At 33.7% G+C, this 20285-nt stretch overlaps 2 protein-coding genes across 5 annotated transcripts in view; one reads left to right on the top strand and one right to left on the bottom strand.

Moving 5' to 3' along the window:
• Window positions 1-939: 939 nt before the first annotated feature.
• LOC127870227 (uncharacterized) lies at window positions 940-13602 on the bottom strand. 4 transcript variants are annotated; one of them, XR_008044706.1, is made up of 5 exons: window positions 13473-13602; window positions 7724-7791; window positions 6869-7040; window positions 2920-3133; window positions 940-1150 (listed from the first exon to the last, which is right to left on the bottom strand). XR_008044706.1 is itself a non-coding variant. In XM_052412874.1 (5 exons), exons 1-5 carry the CDS (start codon window positions 10804-10806, stop codon window positions 1027-1029), a joined length of 585 nt encoding a protein of 194 aa, XP_052268834.1. In that variant the 5' UTR covers window positions 10807-10896; the 3' UTR covers window positions 940-1026. The 4 variants fall into 4 exon arrangements, 1 of the variants encoding a protein (XP_052268834.1); XR_008044707.1 differs by having other exon boundaries at window positions 13482-13602; XR_008044705.1 differs by having other exon boundaries at window positions 13415-13596.
• A 68-nt stretch (window positions 13603-13670) lies between these two features.
• The window catches only part of LOC127865508 (uncharacterized), an 80231-nt gene continuing 73616 nt past the window's right edge, over window positions 13671-20285 (top strand). Inside the window, exon 1 of the mRNA XM_052405358.1 lies at window positions 13671-13774. The gene's annotated coding sequence lies outside the window, so the exon portion shown is untranslated. The remainder of the gene's footprint in view (window positions 13775-20285) is intronic.

The following is a 20285-nucleotide window of genomic DNA, read 5'->3' as shown; positions in this document are numbered from 1 at the left end:
TACTACTACTCTACTACTACTACTACGACTACGACTAACTACTACTACAAGCACTACTACTTCTACTACTACTACTACTACTACTACTACTACTACTACTACTACTTCTACTACTACTACTACTACTGTCTACTACTACTACTACTACTACTACTACTACTACTACTACTTACTACTACTACTCCTACTAATACTACTACTACTATTACTACTTCTACTACTACACTACTACTACTACTACTACTACTACTACTACTACTACACTACTACTACTACTACTACTCAACATGCCGTTTTATGGATGATGATTTACTTTCAGGTGATTACCAGTTATGGTAAAATCTGGGGCGATGTCACATATTGCTCCCTTGTAACATTGATTTTTAGTTGGTCACGTTAGCGGCCAGCTAAATTTACAGAGCATATTTTGCAAATCAGTATGTGCTTAGAAGCCTTAAGTACGGTAAGAACCACAACTCACTCTGCAAGGGACGATTACCGCTGCTTGTCTGCAGCAGACGATAAATGATTCTGCTCTAGCAGTGAGTGTATATACCCTCTAACAGTGAGTTTATATACCAGCTTGTTGGTCGACATTGGCCAGTCTAGTGTTTATCATTGAAATCTGAACATATTGGCTGCTTTCAGGGAAAACGGGGCTTAATGCACGTCAAATAAAATTAGCCTGTGCAATGCGCACAAACTAATCAACAGCGAACAACTGCAGTGCCTTCAGCGCTTTGATTTATTCAAAAGTGTGTTACTCTGAGAACGTATATCAAGGCGGAATACTACACCAAATTATCAAGTACATTTATTGTGATTTTCTGACTCAACGTTCATGTGTGTTGCTCTTTAAACTGTGATTTAATGTATACGCATGACTTGTTATGTTATTAGATAACTATAATATTCACATAATAAATTAAACACTAAGTATTGTTGTTGGTGTTATACATGTTGGTATTAAATTTAACCGTACTCGTAGCCGTTTGTTCGAGGTCGAAAGCATGTCCGCTATACCAGCTACCGGTATACATGAGTCGTAATCCCTCCCGTTCGTGAATCTCCGTAGATTTCGGTGACTCGGTTGTTACCATGGTAGAGCACGTGGTCCAGGTGTTCTCGTTTCCACTGTGTGAGATTGGACCTGTAATCAGTGATCGTTTGAATGACAGAAAACAGAATCATGAACTTCTGACGCTCATTTGGAAATAGACAGCCAAATGCCCAACCATTTATTCAAAAATTATGTTTATTTTTAAATGCTTAATATTTCCATGAATAACTTGATAGAACAAAATTATATGGTTTACGTGCCATTTAAAGAAATAGTTTTGCAAAATGAAGAAATTAAAACAAATTAAAAAAACATTTTATAAAAGGATATATGCATTATATTCAAACAAGCCAAATAGCACTCCTGATTAAGACAAAAAGAATATATTATATGTTTGGCAATTGATAATATCAATCGAAACGGGAAATAATGCAACGGTTATATAGTGCTTCATATTTAAAGGGGCCTTTACACAGATTTTGGAATGTATTCAATTTTGTCATTAAATGCTTTATAGTGATTAATGTTAATCGGATCTTGAAATCTCCAGTAAAAGAAAAAAACAAGAATACAATTAAAGAAAGAAAACAATTAACCCTCAACTGGGCTCGCACCACTGACACCTGGAGTAATAGTTCTGGCTACCATAACTTTAAATGTCGCTTTTTAAGATTTTTGACTGGCGCGACTTTATAGTTATGGACCAACCCCAATAAGAAAGTCAACCAGAAATTCCCGAAAAGTTGACAGTTAACAAAGACCGGTCCAAAACAGCTTTTAAATGCAATTATTGTCCCAAATCAACCACTTGATCGGAAAAATTGACATTTTTCACATTCAATTGATATATTCTTTCACAAAATACTATCTTAAACATTTAAAATTTATCTATTCTGCTCTTACATATAGAGAAAAACAGCGATGTGACAGACTTTCTTGAAATGCGAATCTCCCGAGATTTCACGGTCATATGACGTTATTTCTATTTTTAGTAACATACCATGTGCTCAAGTGATTTCAAATTCAGAATGACATTTCCCGGTATTTTAGATTATTCTGGCTTGTTTTGTTAACAAATTGTAGTGTAAATACAAACTCAAAGTAAATATTAGTTAAAACTACCTGATTCACACTGAAATCAGTCTTATAATCCACCAGACGTAAGTTGTTAATCACAAATAATAGATTTCAGAAAACGAAAGTTATGTTTACAATTTCAGCATAAAATGTCAAGGTCGATCCCAAAGTATCCAAATGAAAACTCCTCACGTGACGAAGCGACAATGGTGTCAAATTTGTGAATTTCAAACTGATGAGAGTTATTTTCATCTATTGTAAGATGCATTTGAAACATAAAATATTCCTCGATGCAGTAATTTATATTAATTCACCAATATATGTAGAAATGTATCCAAGAAAATGAGCTTTCTTTGATTTATAGCGTGACATAAATATGTTACGACTCTGGTTGACTTTCGATACGGGGTTGGCTTCAGCGTACAGGTATGTCAATACTATATAAACTGTACGCTGAAGTTTCTTTAGCTTCTGGAGTAATATTTTATCGTTTAGACCACTCAGCCATCCGTGATCATACAATGCTCAAACAATCCTCGTAGTATTACAAAATGTAACGACAACAACAGAACTATCCAAATTATTTAGTCGTCTCGCGTCGCAACTCTTAAACATTTTCTGGTTTTTAAATCGTCAAAAGATGCATATAATGGATATTTTAGAGCATGGTAAATGTTCAGTATTGCTGTTTCCTCACAAATAGCATACAACTCTATTTTTATAGAGATGTTATTCCAAGTACGTTATGCATGCAGTCACATGACTTAAACTAACGCGCTTACCTTCTATATTGATTTCGACCAGTTAAATATTCTGACTTCTGATCGAGATGCATCGCAACGTAATGGCCGGTTCTGATTATATATCCGGGCAAATCATCGACCATTACCGGTTCACCGCTATTTTTGCGCTTAAAAATTGGATGTACCGGCAGTTCCTCGTCGTCATTACTGAATCCTCTGTATGACGTCGCATTTGGCAGTTCCTGAGCTGCATCTGAATCGTTTTGAGAGGTCAAAACATTGTTAAGTAGGCAAATAAGAAAATCGTTGTAAGTTCAGCAATTATTACTTGCGAAGCGTAATGTTGAGGTTGATGTTAACATTCAAAATGTGTTTTGGAAAATTTTCAAAACAGAACAATGAACAAGAAAATGCGCATACTTAAAGTTGTGTAAACATCAATGTTCTTAACATTTCGACGACACTGCAATACTCAAAATCTCGCGGAAAAAACGAAAAACAATATCTGCCGGCAACGTGTCCTTTAAACAACTTTTTAGCGATACCACTGTGCCATTTATGCATGAGAACGTATTTTCGCATAAACATTGAACATTTGAATAAAAATAACTGAAGAAAGGAGTAATATACGCTGCATAATTTGACCTATTTTGATTCAAAAACGAAATGATAATTGTCTTATTGTTCGAATTCACGCTTGTTGTTTTTCTTGTTTAAAAAATGCACACACACACACACACACACACAACATTATTCTTTTGAAATATTTAATAAAATTCGAATTGTGAATTTTCCGGTGTTAAGTTGTCCTTATAAGCAATAGATAAAAATACATCAGCTATAGATATGCAAAATGTTTTAGAAAACATGCACCAATTTAAATAGGTTACCTTAAAACTTTCTTGAAGTTTAACTTGTATCTGTGTTTGTTAGCATAGTATAAGTTCTGAAGCACAACACGTCGTGATTTTGTATTAATTTGATTTACAAATTCACACAATGCCGAATTAAATTTTCTTGCAAATATAATTATTCGTTAAGTTTAAATGTTCTCTGACTTCACTTAATTGCGCCTGTAATCATCTTTATTATTAATTGAATACAGGCGCCGATTTATACATCCTCCCCCTCCCCCCGGTATGGGAATTTAGCCGTAATCGTATCAGACGGAAATAAAATCTGGGTTTGTGTTATTTAATGAATGATTCAAATATCTTAAACCTGACTTGATTCTTTCTTATCGGGACTTAGATCTAATTTATTGGTCGTGATAATTTCTAGTGCAATTTTCCACATATGATGACCGAAAGGCGTTTACTAGTGCTCCAAATAGAGATAACGTGACCTTTTCTCACAGATAATCTGAATGCTGAATTTAGGACACCGCAAGAGTGTCACATTAACTTTTAAGGTTTCCTATATTTTATTAAAATGAAATAAACATTGAAGCAACACATTGTTGTTAATGATATTTTTACATTAAATATATATAAAAATATCTTGTAATAAGCTAAACGGCGTTGATTGTGGTCCTTGTTGATGAACGATCAAAAGTAATATCTACGATATTAAAGATGGTAAATGCCTTTTTTTCTGCGAAGTTCTTAGCTGCATAGCATGCAAATCGATTACGGGGTATTGCGTACGATGTCGTGTCTTATTTCGCTTTATTAGATTATCTTTATTTAAAGAACAGAAAAACACAAGAATAATCAAAATAAATGAAAGCATATAGGTTCGCCGGCAACACGCGACTCATATTTGAAATATTTATACGCGCGTTCTTCGCACAGACATGTTCTAGTGCTTTTTCGCGCTCATGGTTAAGAAATTGGTGGTGGAATATATCTAATTCAATTAATCAGAACCGTTGCTGTTCATTCAATTGTTTAAAACAAATTTATGAATGACATACCATAATAATATCGACGGATATCTTCATTTTATAACCTCCTGATCAAAATAAATTTCAAGTTCACATAGTGATCGCTGATAGCGTTTACATAACGATTTCTGTTAATGTCCGCGAACTGACCTTGATACCTTGCGGGTTGGAATGTAATGCATTAAAGTGAGCAAACTCTTCCACTGCTGGAACGACGGATTGTTTAAAGCTTTATACATTTACATGTTTAACGGTCAATTTCGAAAACAATTTAAATATTTCAAAAATATTCAAATATTTCAAAAATATTCACATAATGTAATATTGTAGTAATTTCTAAATATGAGAACACAGCCCTTAATAACAAACGCCCTGGCGCTGACAATCTGCTAAATATAAAGGGGCACACACAAACTGTATTGATGTCGAGAGTTGAGTGTGAAACTGCTCTACCTCTCAAGTCGTATCATAAGAGATAAAATTGTTTCATTTTTAACACGCAGTAAACATCGTTGCTAAACGCACTGAATTATCCCTTTTCATACCCTATGCTTCCCCATACAGAAAGTCGATTGAATAACATATGAATGTAAATGTGAAAACAGTTTGTAGATTACACGTTTTCTACATCGAAAAGTGTCAGGCCTACCGACCTGATTTACCGGGGTATATTTGATTTGATTGGTCGCTTACTAATGTTAGCTAAGGTAAAAAACTGGGTGAAACAGCTACTCAGAAAGAAAATAATGTGTTTTAATATTAAATAATCTTTGGATTGAAATCATTTTCACTTTGTCGATGTAAATTGACCAACAGAAACTCTTTTAACGTTCACAGAGTGTCTATTATATTGAAACTTTAGCTTGCAACCTCGTGGATAAAATCCTACACAGCACGCAACAGGATATCAACATTTAGTATTTGTTTAATTTGCTCATAATGAACGATAACCGAATTGCATTCGTTAAATCAACCTTCATACTGGTGACTAAATTATTGATGGATGTTCGGCCACACTTTCCAACACTAAATCATAAATGTATATATATAAAATATTACGGAAATAACACAATTACTATAAATACAATTTTGATTTTGTTTAAAGCTATGCGCGGTTTCAATAAAACGAAAAACGATGGAATAAATTGCAATGTTTCTGTTGATTCTGATGATTCAATAAAAATGGAGCTATCATACTAAATCAACGTAATTAGTATTTGTCAGTAATACCAAGTTGTTAAGGCGCTTGACATTTTATTGGGGCATTTCTTTTCTTTTTTATTATACATGTCATTTGAAGTTCCTATGCTTAGTTATGTTAAAATTAAAACATGCAATTACATGCTTTAGACAAGGGACAAAATTGTCACAAAACCAGGTATTCAATGTGAAAAAAGTCAGATAAAGGGAGACAACTAAAACTGAACTGATTTAATCAGTTCAGTTTTAGTTGTCTCCCTTCATCTGATAATTGTTTATAATTAACGCCATTTGTATCAAAATAAATATATTTTAAGTCGTGGTGACCTTGACCTTCGAATTATTGACGTAATTCTTTCGTGCCACACACCGCCCCATGATGGTGAACAAATGTGCCAAATGATTTTAAAATCTCACAATGAATGACATAGATATAGCCCGAACAAGCTCATTTATGGCCATTTTTGACCTTTGAACTCAATGTGTGACATTGACCTTGGAGATATCGACGTAATTCTTTCACGCGACACACCATCTAATGATGGTGTACAAATGTGCCAAATGATTTTAAAATCTGACAATAAACAACAAAGTTATCGCCCGGACAAGCTCATTTATAGCCATTTTTGACCTTTGAACTCAAATTGTGACCTTGACCTTGGAGATATCGACATAATTCTTTCGCGCGACATACCATCTAATGATGGTGAACAAATGTGCCAAATGATTTTAAATCTCACAATGAACGAAAAAGTTAAGGCCCGGACAAGCTTGTTCCGCCCGCCAGCCCTCCCGCCCGCCCGCCGACATTCGCCAATCTAATAACCAGTTTTTTTCCTTCGGAAAACCTGGTTAAATATATCTAAATCTATAAAGTTCTTTTTAATAAACAAAATGACGCACATCTGTCATGGAGATCTTCCAACCAGGGTTCAGTCAGAACTATGTATGGCCTCTCGATTGTGATTGGTCGGGGATCTTCGTATATCACCGTAACTCTATAGACTGGTTCCGCCAAAGGCTCGTCAAACTTAGGGACATCGTACATTTGTCGCTTGTGTTCGTATTCAATTGCCTGAAACCAACGTTTCCTCTGATTATGCATAAAGTAATTTTATAACTTGTTTATTAGCAGTTCGTGTCTATTTATGGTGCATGGACTGACAAATTCAAGAAAAGCGGGGGTTACCTAGACAGACTTTGCCATGTAAATCTTATAAATGCTATAAAAAGTAAAATATATCTTGCGTAAATATTTAAAACGTTAGATGCAAAAATAACACAATTGATAACATGGAACCCATTGCAGTTCTTACATAATCAGTCATAGCACATTGAACAGGACGAGTCAAAAATCTTCAACGCCAAAAGCCAGATAGATACGACAGTCAATTACAGACAAGGTGTGTGTTATTTACAAAACATTATTGTTTTCACCACCAAATATTTATTTCACTGGGTTTGGTAATCCCATTAATAAATTTTAACCTTATTAACGTAAAAATGACATTATGGAATAAATATAAAGTGATTGAAAAACTATCACACTTTCAAAAGAAAAGTATGTATCGACACGTAAATGCTGTAAACTGTGAACGCCAAACAGCACAAATGAATTCATAGCGGGTGTTTAAACTCTGTTAATTTTGAACATATTTATAGTGACAACTAAGACAACCAAGATGTTAATCTCGTGCATAGTACAGTTATATATGCACAAGGACAGGCCACACAGTTAAACAATTGATAGTAACTCACCTGGCTTTGAGGCCTTGCTCGATACGGTAAACGTGGTCTTGGATTGTTCAAGAACCTGTCGTATGGGTCTAGATCGAAAGCAAACAGCAGAAATAAACATAGTCTTTGAAATATTTATGAACAATTTATTGTAAATGGGTGATCATCATATCTCCCTAGTAGCATTCATAAGAATACAGAAAAGCCTCAGTGCATGCGCAATTTCTGGACAACAGTTTTGCATGTTGTGTCATATACTAGAAAAACGTGTTCTACATACAGTAATTGATATTCAGACCTCAGAACAGACTGTTTTTTTTCGCTATTTTAAATGTGCAAAAATACAAATGACCTCAATGCATGGGACACTTAATTTGATTCAAGTCATTCAAACTAAAGGGTTCCATATAAAGTTAATTGTAATCACGTTAATGTCGTTATTAAATTCGCAAACAGCTACATTGCGTAACATTGATTTATGGGATTTGCACGGTTCATAATTAACATTTTCAGGGTTCGTAAACAGGAACAATGTTTCGGTATACTTTTACGTCAAGAAACATTTCATGAAGAACTATCCTAACGCCAAGAGCAGTAATGTTTTTCTCTCATTAATTCTGATTTGACTCAGCGAACACATTAACATAACTGGTAAAGTTATGAGTCAACACAGTCTCTGGTTATAAATTGTATTGCAAAGATTAATTTGAACAGGTTTAGTTTTCAAACATATATCAATGTGTTAAAGTGGTTCAGTACAATCTCCGTTCTGTATAGCCCAAAATACACCATGACCGTTACGGAACATGCCATTCTACCTTGTAAATCGAAACGGAACATTATCTTTTTGTCATTTTGTGTTGTTTTCCGATTTAAATAGCTAAAATTCATGTCGTATATATTTTGCAGAACAATATTGACATATGGCTTCTTGTGTTTATGCGTTTTGCTTAATAAAATTGATTTTTAGAACAAGTGAGAATAGTCAATACCACTTAACTGGCATTTTTAAATTTTAGTAATTTTGCTTAGAAAGCTAAAATATATAATTTTAACCCCGTGTGTATGAACGTCTTTTAAAGCACAAATGCTTACCATTTCTGCATAATTTTATGTTGTTACCGATGAAAAAACACTAAAATTTGACATAAACATACGTATATATATGTATACTGTTTCTAAATATGCATATACGTATGTTTATTGCAGTGCGAGTAATTTAATCTCAGCACCCGCGCAATCAAACATATAATATCTTGAATATTCCGTGCAAAGTTGTTGAGCACATGCTCCTTGCCGTTCAGAGATTGTATTTGATTCCGTCAGTATATGCAGTATAAACTTGTATTTTATACGAGTGGACAAATGCTTCATTGAAAATATGTTTTCGAAACATAACCTTAACTGATGATTTGCTATCTTGCACATAATAAAAAGGCGCGAATGTCGCAAAGTATTTAGCGCAATTACGTTATAATGTTTATGTTCACAGAGCTTTTATTCAACATACGATAAATGGATCGTTATACACCCTAAATAGATGTTCCAAAATTGTTTATCGCATAACACATTGTCAACAGTTATCAGATCACATCGATATCATACAGGTTATTAATCATGCCCATGTTCTCGTACACTACGTATCCTTCTTTGTTAAACCCACAAAGTTTGAGTCTACACTTATGAAGCAAAACACTTTCCAAAGTTATCGTCTTCACATTCCTAACCGTTTTTATTAGAATGAGAACTATAAAATACTATAACTGATGGGTTACTTGTACGACGGAGAATAGGAAGGTATGTCAGAAAATGTTGCGTGCACGGTTCATTTTGTTTAACAACTACCGCAGTAATGTTGGTCCATCTTCTTGTTTTTGCCACCGTTTATCAAGTCATCATTACCGATATGTTACGATAGGTAACAAGTTCCCCAAATGAGAGGATGCATAATATTCGGTTATATTTTACGGAGATGGTACTAAACCGGTTTAACATCGTATATATTATACGTATCGATATATACATGTGAACTGCTTACATTAAACTAAAGACGGATATGAGTCACGTATTTCCGGTTGTGTTCAAGCGAAAAACGTTATGAAATTTGTTACATTCCAATTAAATCTAATGATGCATCTAAAATGTTATGGTCGGTTTGCTTTTAGCATAGTAAGACACAATTGCGCGCAATATCTTGCACGACGGTTTCATTACATTCACATGTGTGTGAGAGCATGGAACGACATATCTGCATGGTGATTGCATTGCGCGAAGACATTTTTCGTCAACTATATTAAACTGACATGGACATTTATTTTTGTACAATTTGTCAATACCGTAACGACGGATACATCGTTTCCATAGATCTATTGAAATATATTAAAACAAGTACCATAATATCCTCCTGTAATTTAATTATCGTGTCTTCGGATTCATGACAAACGTAAACGAATATAAATAAGATTATTCGATACAATTCAATATTGAAGTTTGCGCCATTTGTTTTGGAATCGACGCACAAATATATGAACACAGCATATATATTAAGGGACCATGTCATTTAAAAGGCGATTAACGGGCGATTTGTTTAAAACGAATCAAATTTTTGCAAAAGATTTAACGGATAAACTCGCTAAATATGATAAGAAAATGATTTGTGCATTCTGTAGTATCAAAAAAAATAAATTAATATGGTCCGTTTTATGGCCATTGTTATAACTACGCTGCGGCGCTAAATGAACAGTTTATGCTGCTTATATAAGATAAAAGAAGATATTTAACAACTTTGTTCAAGTTACAACCAAACATAGACAACACCAAAGTGTTCATGCTGCATATATATCAACGTCTATGATTTCACGTTGCAGAATTGTCATTTAAATGAACCTCTTGAACCGACAAAAACACGCAATTACGTTTTAAACAAGGTAAAAACGTTTTGTAATACACGTTTAAATGTTTATGCTAATAGCGGTGGGATTTGCTTTTCAATGTTTTCTTTTTTTCATATTTTTATCAATTGTATCCTAATAACAATTACAATAAAAGTGAATACCACATAATTATGTAAACAACAACAACAAAGTTGCAAACTCACCTGCCATTTAAATCACTTATTTAAATTAAAATATAAGTTGGTATCAACCGCCGGATACAATCCCACTTTTATAATAAATTCACCACCAACGTTAATCAGATATCGAATTGGCAAAACTTTGTTATTAGCAATCTACGTAATACATATTTATGATACGCTCGAGTGAAGATGAACATATTGAACAGTAAGAACGCATCAGCCGAGTGAAGCATGAGATGGTTTATGAAATTTTTTGACAACTATGGTCTAATTTAATTATGTAAATTTCTTAATGTGATTTCGTTAAACGAGATTCGAAAATCATCGCATATAAGTTCGTATCCCCTGCTTGCTAATAACCAAAACTAAAACAAAATAATACAAAATACAAAATTATCTATAACAATATTTTTGTTGCGCTTATAAGAAAACAAAAAATAAACTTATTTCCATAATGATATTTCGTTCAGTGTCATTGTTACGAAAATTAATGTTAGAAAATTTAAATGAAGTATGCGTTACAGTTTTTTGGTTATGCTTTGATAAAAAAGGTAAAATAAATACTACCGATAATCTAAAAAAGGCACAATTAAAGAAAATATGCGTGAAGACGTATTTAATGGCATATGCTACAACAACGTTTTTATTACATTTTTTTTCAATGGAACTTAAAAAATCTTAACAAGCATCCTTTCTACTGTGTAATTAATAAATTTGTTGTTACTTGTTGTTCCATGAAAAAATGTTTTATGCGCTAGTACAAAATCAGCATGGTTATCCCCACGCTTTTCGGAGAAAAAGTGGGGATATTGTGGTTATCTCTGTCTTCCGTCCTGGCCACTATCTCCTCCTACACTATAAGCACTAGAACCTTGAAACGTACACACATGGTAGCTATGGGCATATCATCGTCGGATACCCACGGCTGCTGATTACGCTCCGCTCATACATCACTTTAGGAATGGAGAGTAACGTAATGAATAGACCGGGGTTGTCCGACGATGTGGGCATATGTGCGACCCTGCACTTTTTGGAATTTTGATCTGACCCCTGGGTCAAAAGTTATGGGGGTTGGGGTGGGGCCGGGTCAGAGATTTTCACTCATTTTTTTATGTTATTTTACATTAACTTCTTCATTTCTACACCGATTAACTTCAAATTGATATTGAACATCTCTTATGACAATACGGTCAATCTCAACTATGCATGGACCCATTACCAACCCTGGGGCGCCCTGCCCACATAGACCACGCCCACCCAAAATTGCCTTTTACTATAATTTCTTCATTTCTACACCGATTCACTTCTAATTGATACTGAACTTCTCTTATGACAATACGGTCAATCTCAACTATGCATGGCCCCAATACCAACCCTTGGGTGCCCCGCCCACATAGACCACACCCACCCAAAATTGCCTTTTACTATAATTTCTTCATTTCTACAACGATTCACTTCAAATTGTTACTGAACCTCTCTTATGACAATACGGTCAATCTCAACTATGCATGGCCCCATTACCAACCCTGGGGCGCCCCGCCCACATAGACCACACCCACCCAAAATTGCCTTTTTACTATAATTTGTTCATATCTTCACTGATTCACTTAAAGTTGATACTGAACTTCTCTTATGACAATATGGTCAATCTCAACTATGCATGGCCCCATTACCAACCCTGGGGCGCCCCTGGGTCAAACATGCGATGTGGAGATACGCGTCGGCCTCTGCAGCGCCATTTCTAGTTAATTTTGTAAAAGGTAATAAAATGTTACTTCATTGATTCCACAGTTTTGCAAAAGATAACATCACATTGGAATTTCATATACGTAAATATTCTTGTAAGTTGATGACAGTGTTTTAGTATTACTGATTGTGTGACTATTATTTTATGTGCAAATAAATGATGTGAAGCGTTTTGTATCTCCACACACTACCACACACCTTTTTATATATGTACTAAATATATATACTAACGTCATTTACATGCTTCTGCTAGCGGCTTACCCAAGAAAGACAATGACTTCTTTAGCGTAAGAATTCCCGGGTTCATTTCAGTAAATTTTCCATACCGGGTGTACATTTAAGTATACTTAAGAGTACCCCAGGTACATTTTAGTAGTACCCGAACCAACAATTAGCAGTACTTAGTGTCTTAAGGGTGATCTTAAGAACGCTCTCCCACTTTATAATAAGGGATCAATACAGAAACCTCCCAGTTACTAAGCAGACACCTTATCCACCGAACCAGCTTTAAATTCCTGCGGCTAGAAAAGACACAGAATTATAAGATGCTAGATCTTAAAACTAGGAACATGTTATTCGTTTGAAGATTGAATTTTGTGGATGCATCACTTTGTTTTATAAACAATAATACTATTTTGATCACAATAATGTAAAATATTATTATTAAAAATACATGGTTATCAAAACAGCTTTTGCCCGTAAATTAGGTAGCACCAATAATCATATTAAACAAGAATGCCAGCTCGTCGCAAAAAATACAGCCGTTTAAAGGTCTTGGTTATATTGATCTGCGAAGGGAGTATTAATGTGTTGTGCAAATGAGCACACGTAAAATCATGGATACAAAATCAAACATGACAATTCGATGAAATCAGATCTTCACACGTTACCATTTGTATCTTTTTTTTAAATAAGTAATTTGCGATCTCAAGTAAGGTATGCACATACGATGCCTACAAACAATAGTTCAGCATAATATATCCTCCCGGACTTAATTTATTGAGCAAAAAATGTCATTTTCATTTTGGATAAAAAATATGCCTTCATGAAAATTACATAACAATACGACTGAAGAGTTATGCATAATTTAGTTGAGTATAACCTATGTAAAATTTCATGACAAATGAATTTTGCTCGCCGGCTATAATTAACCGGAAACGGAACGCCATCTAGCGTAATTTCCTAGAAATACGCGAAAAATCACAAAGAAGTTGATGGGGACAGCAGCAAACATAATTACCACAATAATGGTAACCTTTCCAACTAAAACATTCAGTAAAAGCAATGCCATTATAATCGACGTTTGTCGCTTATTGCATTCGACAAAAATAAGTGATGACGTTACTCCGGCTGTATCTCAGAGCAAAAAACCGACATTAACTTGACAACACCTTTTCGACGAATGATATCGAACGATTTTTTGCTGTGAAGCACTCATAGAATAATTAGAAATTTTTGTTACTTTAGAATACAATTTTTCCTTTCATTAAAATTAATTGTAAAACAATTTGCTGCATGCTTGTAGAATTTATTTTCATTTTTGATTGATTCTAGTGTTGTTAAAGTTTTGGCTACCATAACTTTAAATGTCGCTTTTTATGATTTTTGACTGGCGCGACATTAAAGTTATGGACCAACCCCATTAGGAAAGTCAACCAGAAATTCCCGAAAAGTTGACAGTTAACAAAGACCGGTCCAAAACAGCTTTTAAATGCAGTTATTCAATTACTTATTGGCCCAAATCAACCACTTGATTGGAAAGATTGATATTTTTCACATTTAACTGATATATTCTTTCACAAAATACTATCTTAAACATTTAAAATTTATCTTTTCTGCTCTAACATATCGAGAAAAACAGCGATGCGACAGACATTCTTGAAATGCTAATCTCCCGAGATTTCACGGTCATATGACGTTATTTCTATTTTTAGTAACGCCATTTGCTCAAGTGTTTTCAAATTCAGAATGGCATTTCCCGGTACTTAAAATTATTCTTGCTTGTTTTGTAAACAAATTGTAGTGTAAATAAAAAACTCAAAGTATAATTATTTAAAATTACCTGATTCACTTTGAAATCAGTCTTTTAATCCAAGTGAAAACTCGTCATGTGACAAAGCGACAATGGCGTCAAAATTGTGAATTTCATGCTGATGATAGTTATTTTCATCTATTGTAAGATGCATTTGAAACATTTGAACCTTAAAATATAACCTGATGCAATAATTTATATTCATTTACCAATATATGTAGAAATGTATCCAAGTAAATGAACTGTCTTTGATTTATAGCGTGACATAAATATGTTACGACTCTGGTTGACTTTCGATATGGGATTCGCTTCAGTGTACAGGTCTGTCAATACCAAATAAACTGTACGCAAAAGTTTCTTTAGCTAGTGTTGTTAATACCGGTTGTGACATTACATAGAAATCAGATTTCAAGCTTTAAACGCTCTAAAAACATTTGTTCAAAATGTAGGGATGTGATTTATTAAGTAGAAAAACTGAAGTGAAAAGTTCACATGATGCAAGAAGTGAACCAACACATCGAACAACTGCTCAATATTAACATCTGTACAAACCAGTCCGTTCTTACCAAAGATTTCTAGTTGTTTCACCTCCCAGACGTTACACCCCTGGTCATTACACCTCCCAAGCAGTCAGGGCTTTTTTTCAGCTTTTTGGGAAGATAGCCCATGGCTTTGAAATTGGGAATTTTATCGGCATTTTCAAGAAATTTGGAAAATAAATTGGGATTTAAAACTACATGAATGAGTTTAGCATCTTTAATCACAAACACCACCATGATAAACAGTTTTCTACATAATAAGCTCACACAAAGTCTTCAGTCAAATCAGGCACCATTTTATTAGGAGGCGCTTTATCTTCTTCTTAAGAATTTCTGCTTTCAACTTGTTGAATATCAGTCAGCACTTTGCTTTCGGAAATCAACGATGAGAATGCATAAGAGTAAATTGTTATTAAATTACTATCATAACAATGGAAGCCAAGCAGTTTCAATGGGAAGACTTGTACTTCTTGACGATGTTTTTTTTTTTCAATGACTCTTGCTTAACAAAATCAACAGTTTTCGTTTTGCCGCCAGGGTTAGGCTTAGGAATCTTTTAACATTATATTTCAAATTGCTCGACTTTTTTTTTCCATGCAGCCGAATCACAAAACGCTTTAATTTCATCGCAAAATGAATAAAGCGCCTTAACAACACCGAGAATATCGTGCACACGAATAATGCTGACGTTATCCAAATCGAGATATAGTCTGAAACCCGTACGAGACCGAATCGGACTACGCTTCGTTAAAATGCGAAACAGCCGATGTCATTAGTGTTTTTTTCCCATTTGGGAATTTTTTAGCAAATTTTGTTGGAAAAGTATACATTTTGCGATTGGGAATATAGCCAAATTTCGGCTATACAATCGGGCCAAAAAAAGCCCTGGCAGTGGTCATTACACCTCCCAACCATAGTCATAACACCTCGTCTCCCAAGATATAAACATAATTGACTAGATTACTAAGTTGTGATCACACCTATAATGGGGCACACTTCACTTGATGAATGATGTTCCTGCTTTAATCAATATTAATGTGTGTTTCAGAGAGTCATGCATATGAGTTGAATAGAGAAATATTAAATGATAAAAAAAATCAATTTTGATTTTTGAACTTAAAAAGTAATTATTATGAACCTACATTAAAAAAAATATATATAATATGCCCCATCAGGCCATCTCCTTACATGTGTCCCATTGTCGGTCTGTCTGTTTGAAAATTATTCAAATTATTTTGATCTTTTAAAATAACCTGTTAATTATCAATTATCATCGGAGACCTTTCAAATTATTGTCCAATGGGGGTCTGTCCAAGTTTTGTTATTATCACCCGCCATAGGTGTAGGGATATTATTTCGGCGTTGTCCGTCCATCTTTCCGTCCGTCCAGCACTTTTGTGTCCGGAGCCATATCTTGGTGGATTTCATTGAAACTTGGTATGAGTATATAATTATATGGTTAAGAGGATGATGCATGCCAAATGGCATGGTACACCATCTGTTAATAACCGAGTTATGGTCCTTTGTATCTTTAAAAAATGCTTTTTTGAGTGTCAAATATAACACTTTTGTGTCCAGAAGCATATTGGTGGGGGATATCAATTAAATGAATTTGCTTGTTGTTTGTTTGTATGTCTGTCTAATAGATGTGCAGTTATAAAAAGAAGATAACACATTTTTGGTGTGAAAATCAGTGTTCTTTGATCTTTTCAAATAATTTGTTAATACCGGCCTTGACACTAAGGCAAGTCCGAACCACATTCACTGCCTGTATGTTCGGGCTAGCCAATGTCCCATGATCATGCCCGACCGGCTGTGTGTATTCTAGGCGGTATTATGTGTTCTATATCAATAAACTGCATTTTAAATAAGCTTTTCAAACATGTAAAAATCTAAATACAGTACCATCTGATGACAATTAAATCCCAGAGTGAAGTCGGAGACAACAAACGCTTTTAACCGATCATATCTCGAAATAGATTTGGAAGGTATTTTTATCAAGAAAACACGTCAGTGCCTATTTTCTAACAGAATTCCCCTAGATACGGTTTTAGATTGGTTTCCTAGAAGTGAGGTGTTTTCTCCAAAAAATACATTTTAAAATTAAAGCCGTGATCGCCCAGGATCCTCTGGGATTGATGAAGGTGACTGTATCAAACTTGACATTAAAGGGGTCTTTTCACGTTTGGGTAAATTGACAAAATTAAAAAAATGTTTCAGATTTGCACATTTTCGTTTTAGTAATGATATATGTGAGGAAACAGTAATACTGAACATTTACCATGCTCTAAAATAGCCATAATATGCATCTTTTGACGATTTAAAAACCTGAAAATAATAAAGCGTTGCAATGCGAAACAAATTAATTATTTGGAGAGTTCTGTTGTTGTCGTCATATTTTGTGAAACTATGAGTATTGGTTATATGAAGTATAAAATACACCTGACATTGTATCCGGAAGGATGTCCGAGTGGTCTAAATGGGAGACTTTTTAATCCAGGACTCCAGGGGTCAGTGGTTTGAGCCCTGCTGAGGGTTACATTTTTTTCTTTTTTTAAATTTTATTCTTGATTTTTTACTGGAGATTTTTATATCCAATGTTAACATTTATCAATATAAAGCATTCAGTGACAAACTTTAAAACATGCCAAAATCTGTGAAAAGGCCCCTTTTACACAAAGTTACATCAAAATTATTTGTCATTTATCAATTTTAAATAACTTTAATGTGTTTGATCAATTAGAAGTGTTTTGACAATCTTTTTTATGCAATTCAATTAGCAAAACTATTATTTAAGGTTGATCCCTACTTTTAGTATAAAACTTTAAGAGAGTTAACCCTGTACAATTTACGACTACTGTAAATGTTTTTTTAGCGACATTTAAGATTCACTTACGATTATTTGTAAGACGGCAACCAAAGTTTATTATAGCAATCCATGTTATAAAGGTTATTATAATACTTGGGTCAGTGCACATGAAAGATTGGTCAGATCTGGCAGGTTCTGCATTTACTAGCCCAAATGGGTTAGTTGAAAAAAAGTTAGTGTAGAGGCCTGGAATTATTAAAGGGTCATATTGACACCTAAAATTTAAGGAGTTTGTTCACACCATAAGCATTAAATTTCATTTGAAGATGTTGTTGTTTGATTTTATGAATTCTAAAAAATATTTTATCTTTATTTCAATGCAAAAGAATATTAAAACATCAAAGGTAACAAAGTTAATAAGAAATACTTAATGCAAATTGTGTTTACTCATTGTTCCCATATACAAGAACAATTTTAGAGAATACCATACTTTAAGTAAACGCTGTTACTCTGTCAAAAATGCCTCAAAAACAAGAATGTTGGTGAATTGATTCAAATTGGATCAGTTTCATTATAGGGTTTACTTTCTTTGCTGCATGTTCATTTAATATTATATATTAAATTCTTGTATTTGTTAATAATTATGATTTTTACAGTAATTTTATATATTAGATTAAAATAAATTCTCCATTAAAGGATTACTTTTAAGAACTTCTCGATCAAACTAAGCTATTATCATCGATTTAAAGTCACTATCACACTCACCAATACATACGGCTACTGTATTATGCTATATAAAAACATTCGACAACAAGAAGTACCAAACGATGGTTAATTACAATAGGAAGACCCTAAAAACAAGTAACATTGATGTAAAAACGTTATATTACAAGCATTCGGCAAGTTTTAAGCATCTTAATATCTAAAAATCCTTCCACGATGTAATCTACTTTCGCTTTCGAGTCAGGATCGGATTCATTCGGGTTGCGTTCATTTGCATAATTTATACAAGCGATTTTCGCATTCGCTAAGTTCCAGTTACCCAGAATTCATTTTGATTTCACAGAATGATTATTCATGAGAGCTATGTCATGCTTCCGACGCTTACTGTATCAAATCAGATCGTGTTTTCACGTAAATGTTCGGATATTTCACGGGAGATATAAATGAAATTATTTGTGGCCACAAAAAATAAAAACAAGCATTTTGTATCTCGTTAAATCCTACCAGACAACATCTAACGTTGAAATTTTGCATTCTGCTAAAAGGAACATTGATTTTTTTATGGGTTAGCTTTATTTAATGAAATATTCGGTATTTTTGAGCGTAATTGTTACTTTAAAGGGACTGTCAACCACGAATGACGAAAAAAAGAAAAGTTCTAAAATACTTTTTTTTTTACAATTATTAGTTTATATTGAATAAAATTTCACGACTGGTATATAACATTACTTGAAAAAAGTTAATATTTTCAGTATATTCGGTAATAAAATTTAGCAATGTGAAATCTAAAGCACATAGAGAAAATAGGTGACATGACAATATACACACTATAAATAATGCAAGTAGATTGATCATTTTATATATAAAATATATACAATTCACTATGCATGTACAATTTGCATTCCTGGGTTTACCATGTGACGATGAGTAAAATTTATTACCAAATATACTGAAATTATGAAAACTTAACAATTTTTTTCAAGAAATGTAATATACCAGTCGTGATATTTTAATCGATATAAACTAATAATTGTAAAAAAATAAGGTATTTTACAAATTCTTTTCTTTGTCGTCGTGGTTGACAGTCCCTTTAATATCTTGGCATAATTGAAAAAAAAACACATTTTTTAAGTTCTCTGTTAATGGAGTATTTCATTTTGATCAACGAATAAAGTATATACTTTACCAAAACAATTTACTTAAATTAATTTTATCTATAACATGCAGCAAAGAATGATAGAAATAAGTAAGTGGGTATGATCACACTTACAAATAAATAACTTATATTGTAATGTAAATGGCACACTTTTTGATGATGGGTGCTTAATTAAATAATTTGAGCAACCATGCATTTATCTCATCAGTGTCATCTTACATGACAAATCCAACCAGTGTTTCATAAGTTATATATTAAATGGTGTGATCACACCTTTCTAATCTAATCAATATCTTGGGAGGTGTAATGACTACACCTTGAGAGGTGTTACATGTAAGTCCAGGCTTAGAGGGTGTAAAGACTAGAGGTGTAACGTCTGGATAGGTTACCAAAGTAGCCTGCAACATGGTAGTCTCGCTGCACTTAAGGAATGTTCACTTGCCTCTAGAAATCATTTTCTTAAATCATATAGATGATTTAAAGTTCAATCATATTCAACTTA

Source organism: Dreissena polymorpha, chromosome 2 (genome assembly GCF_020536995.1).
Source record: "Dreissena polymorpha isolate Duluth1 chromosome 2, UMN_Dpol_1.0, whole genome shotgun sequence".
Classification (NCBI taxonomy): domain Eukaryota; kingdom Metazoa; phylum Mollusca; class Bivalvia; order Myida; family Dreissenidae; genus Dreissena; species Dreissena polymorpha.
Note: the sequence above shows the minus strand (reverse complement) of the source record. Positions and strands in the feature narration are given on the sequence as shown.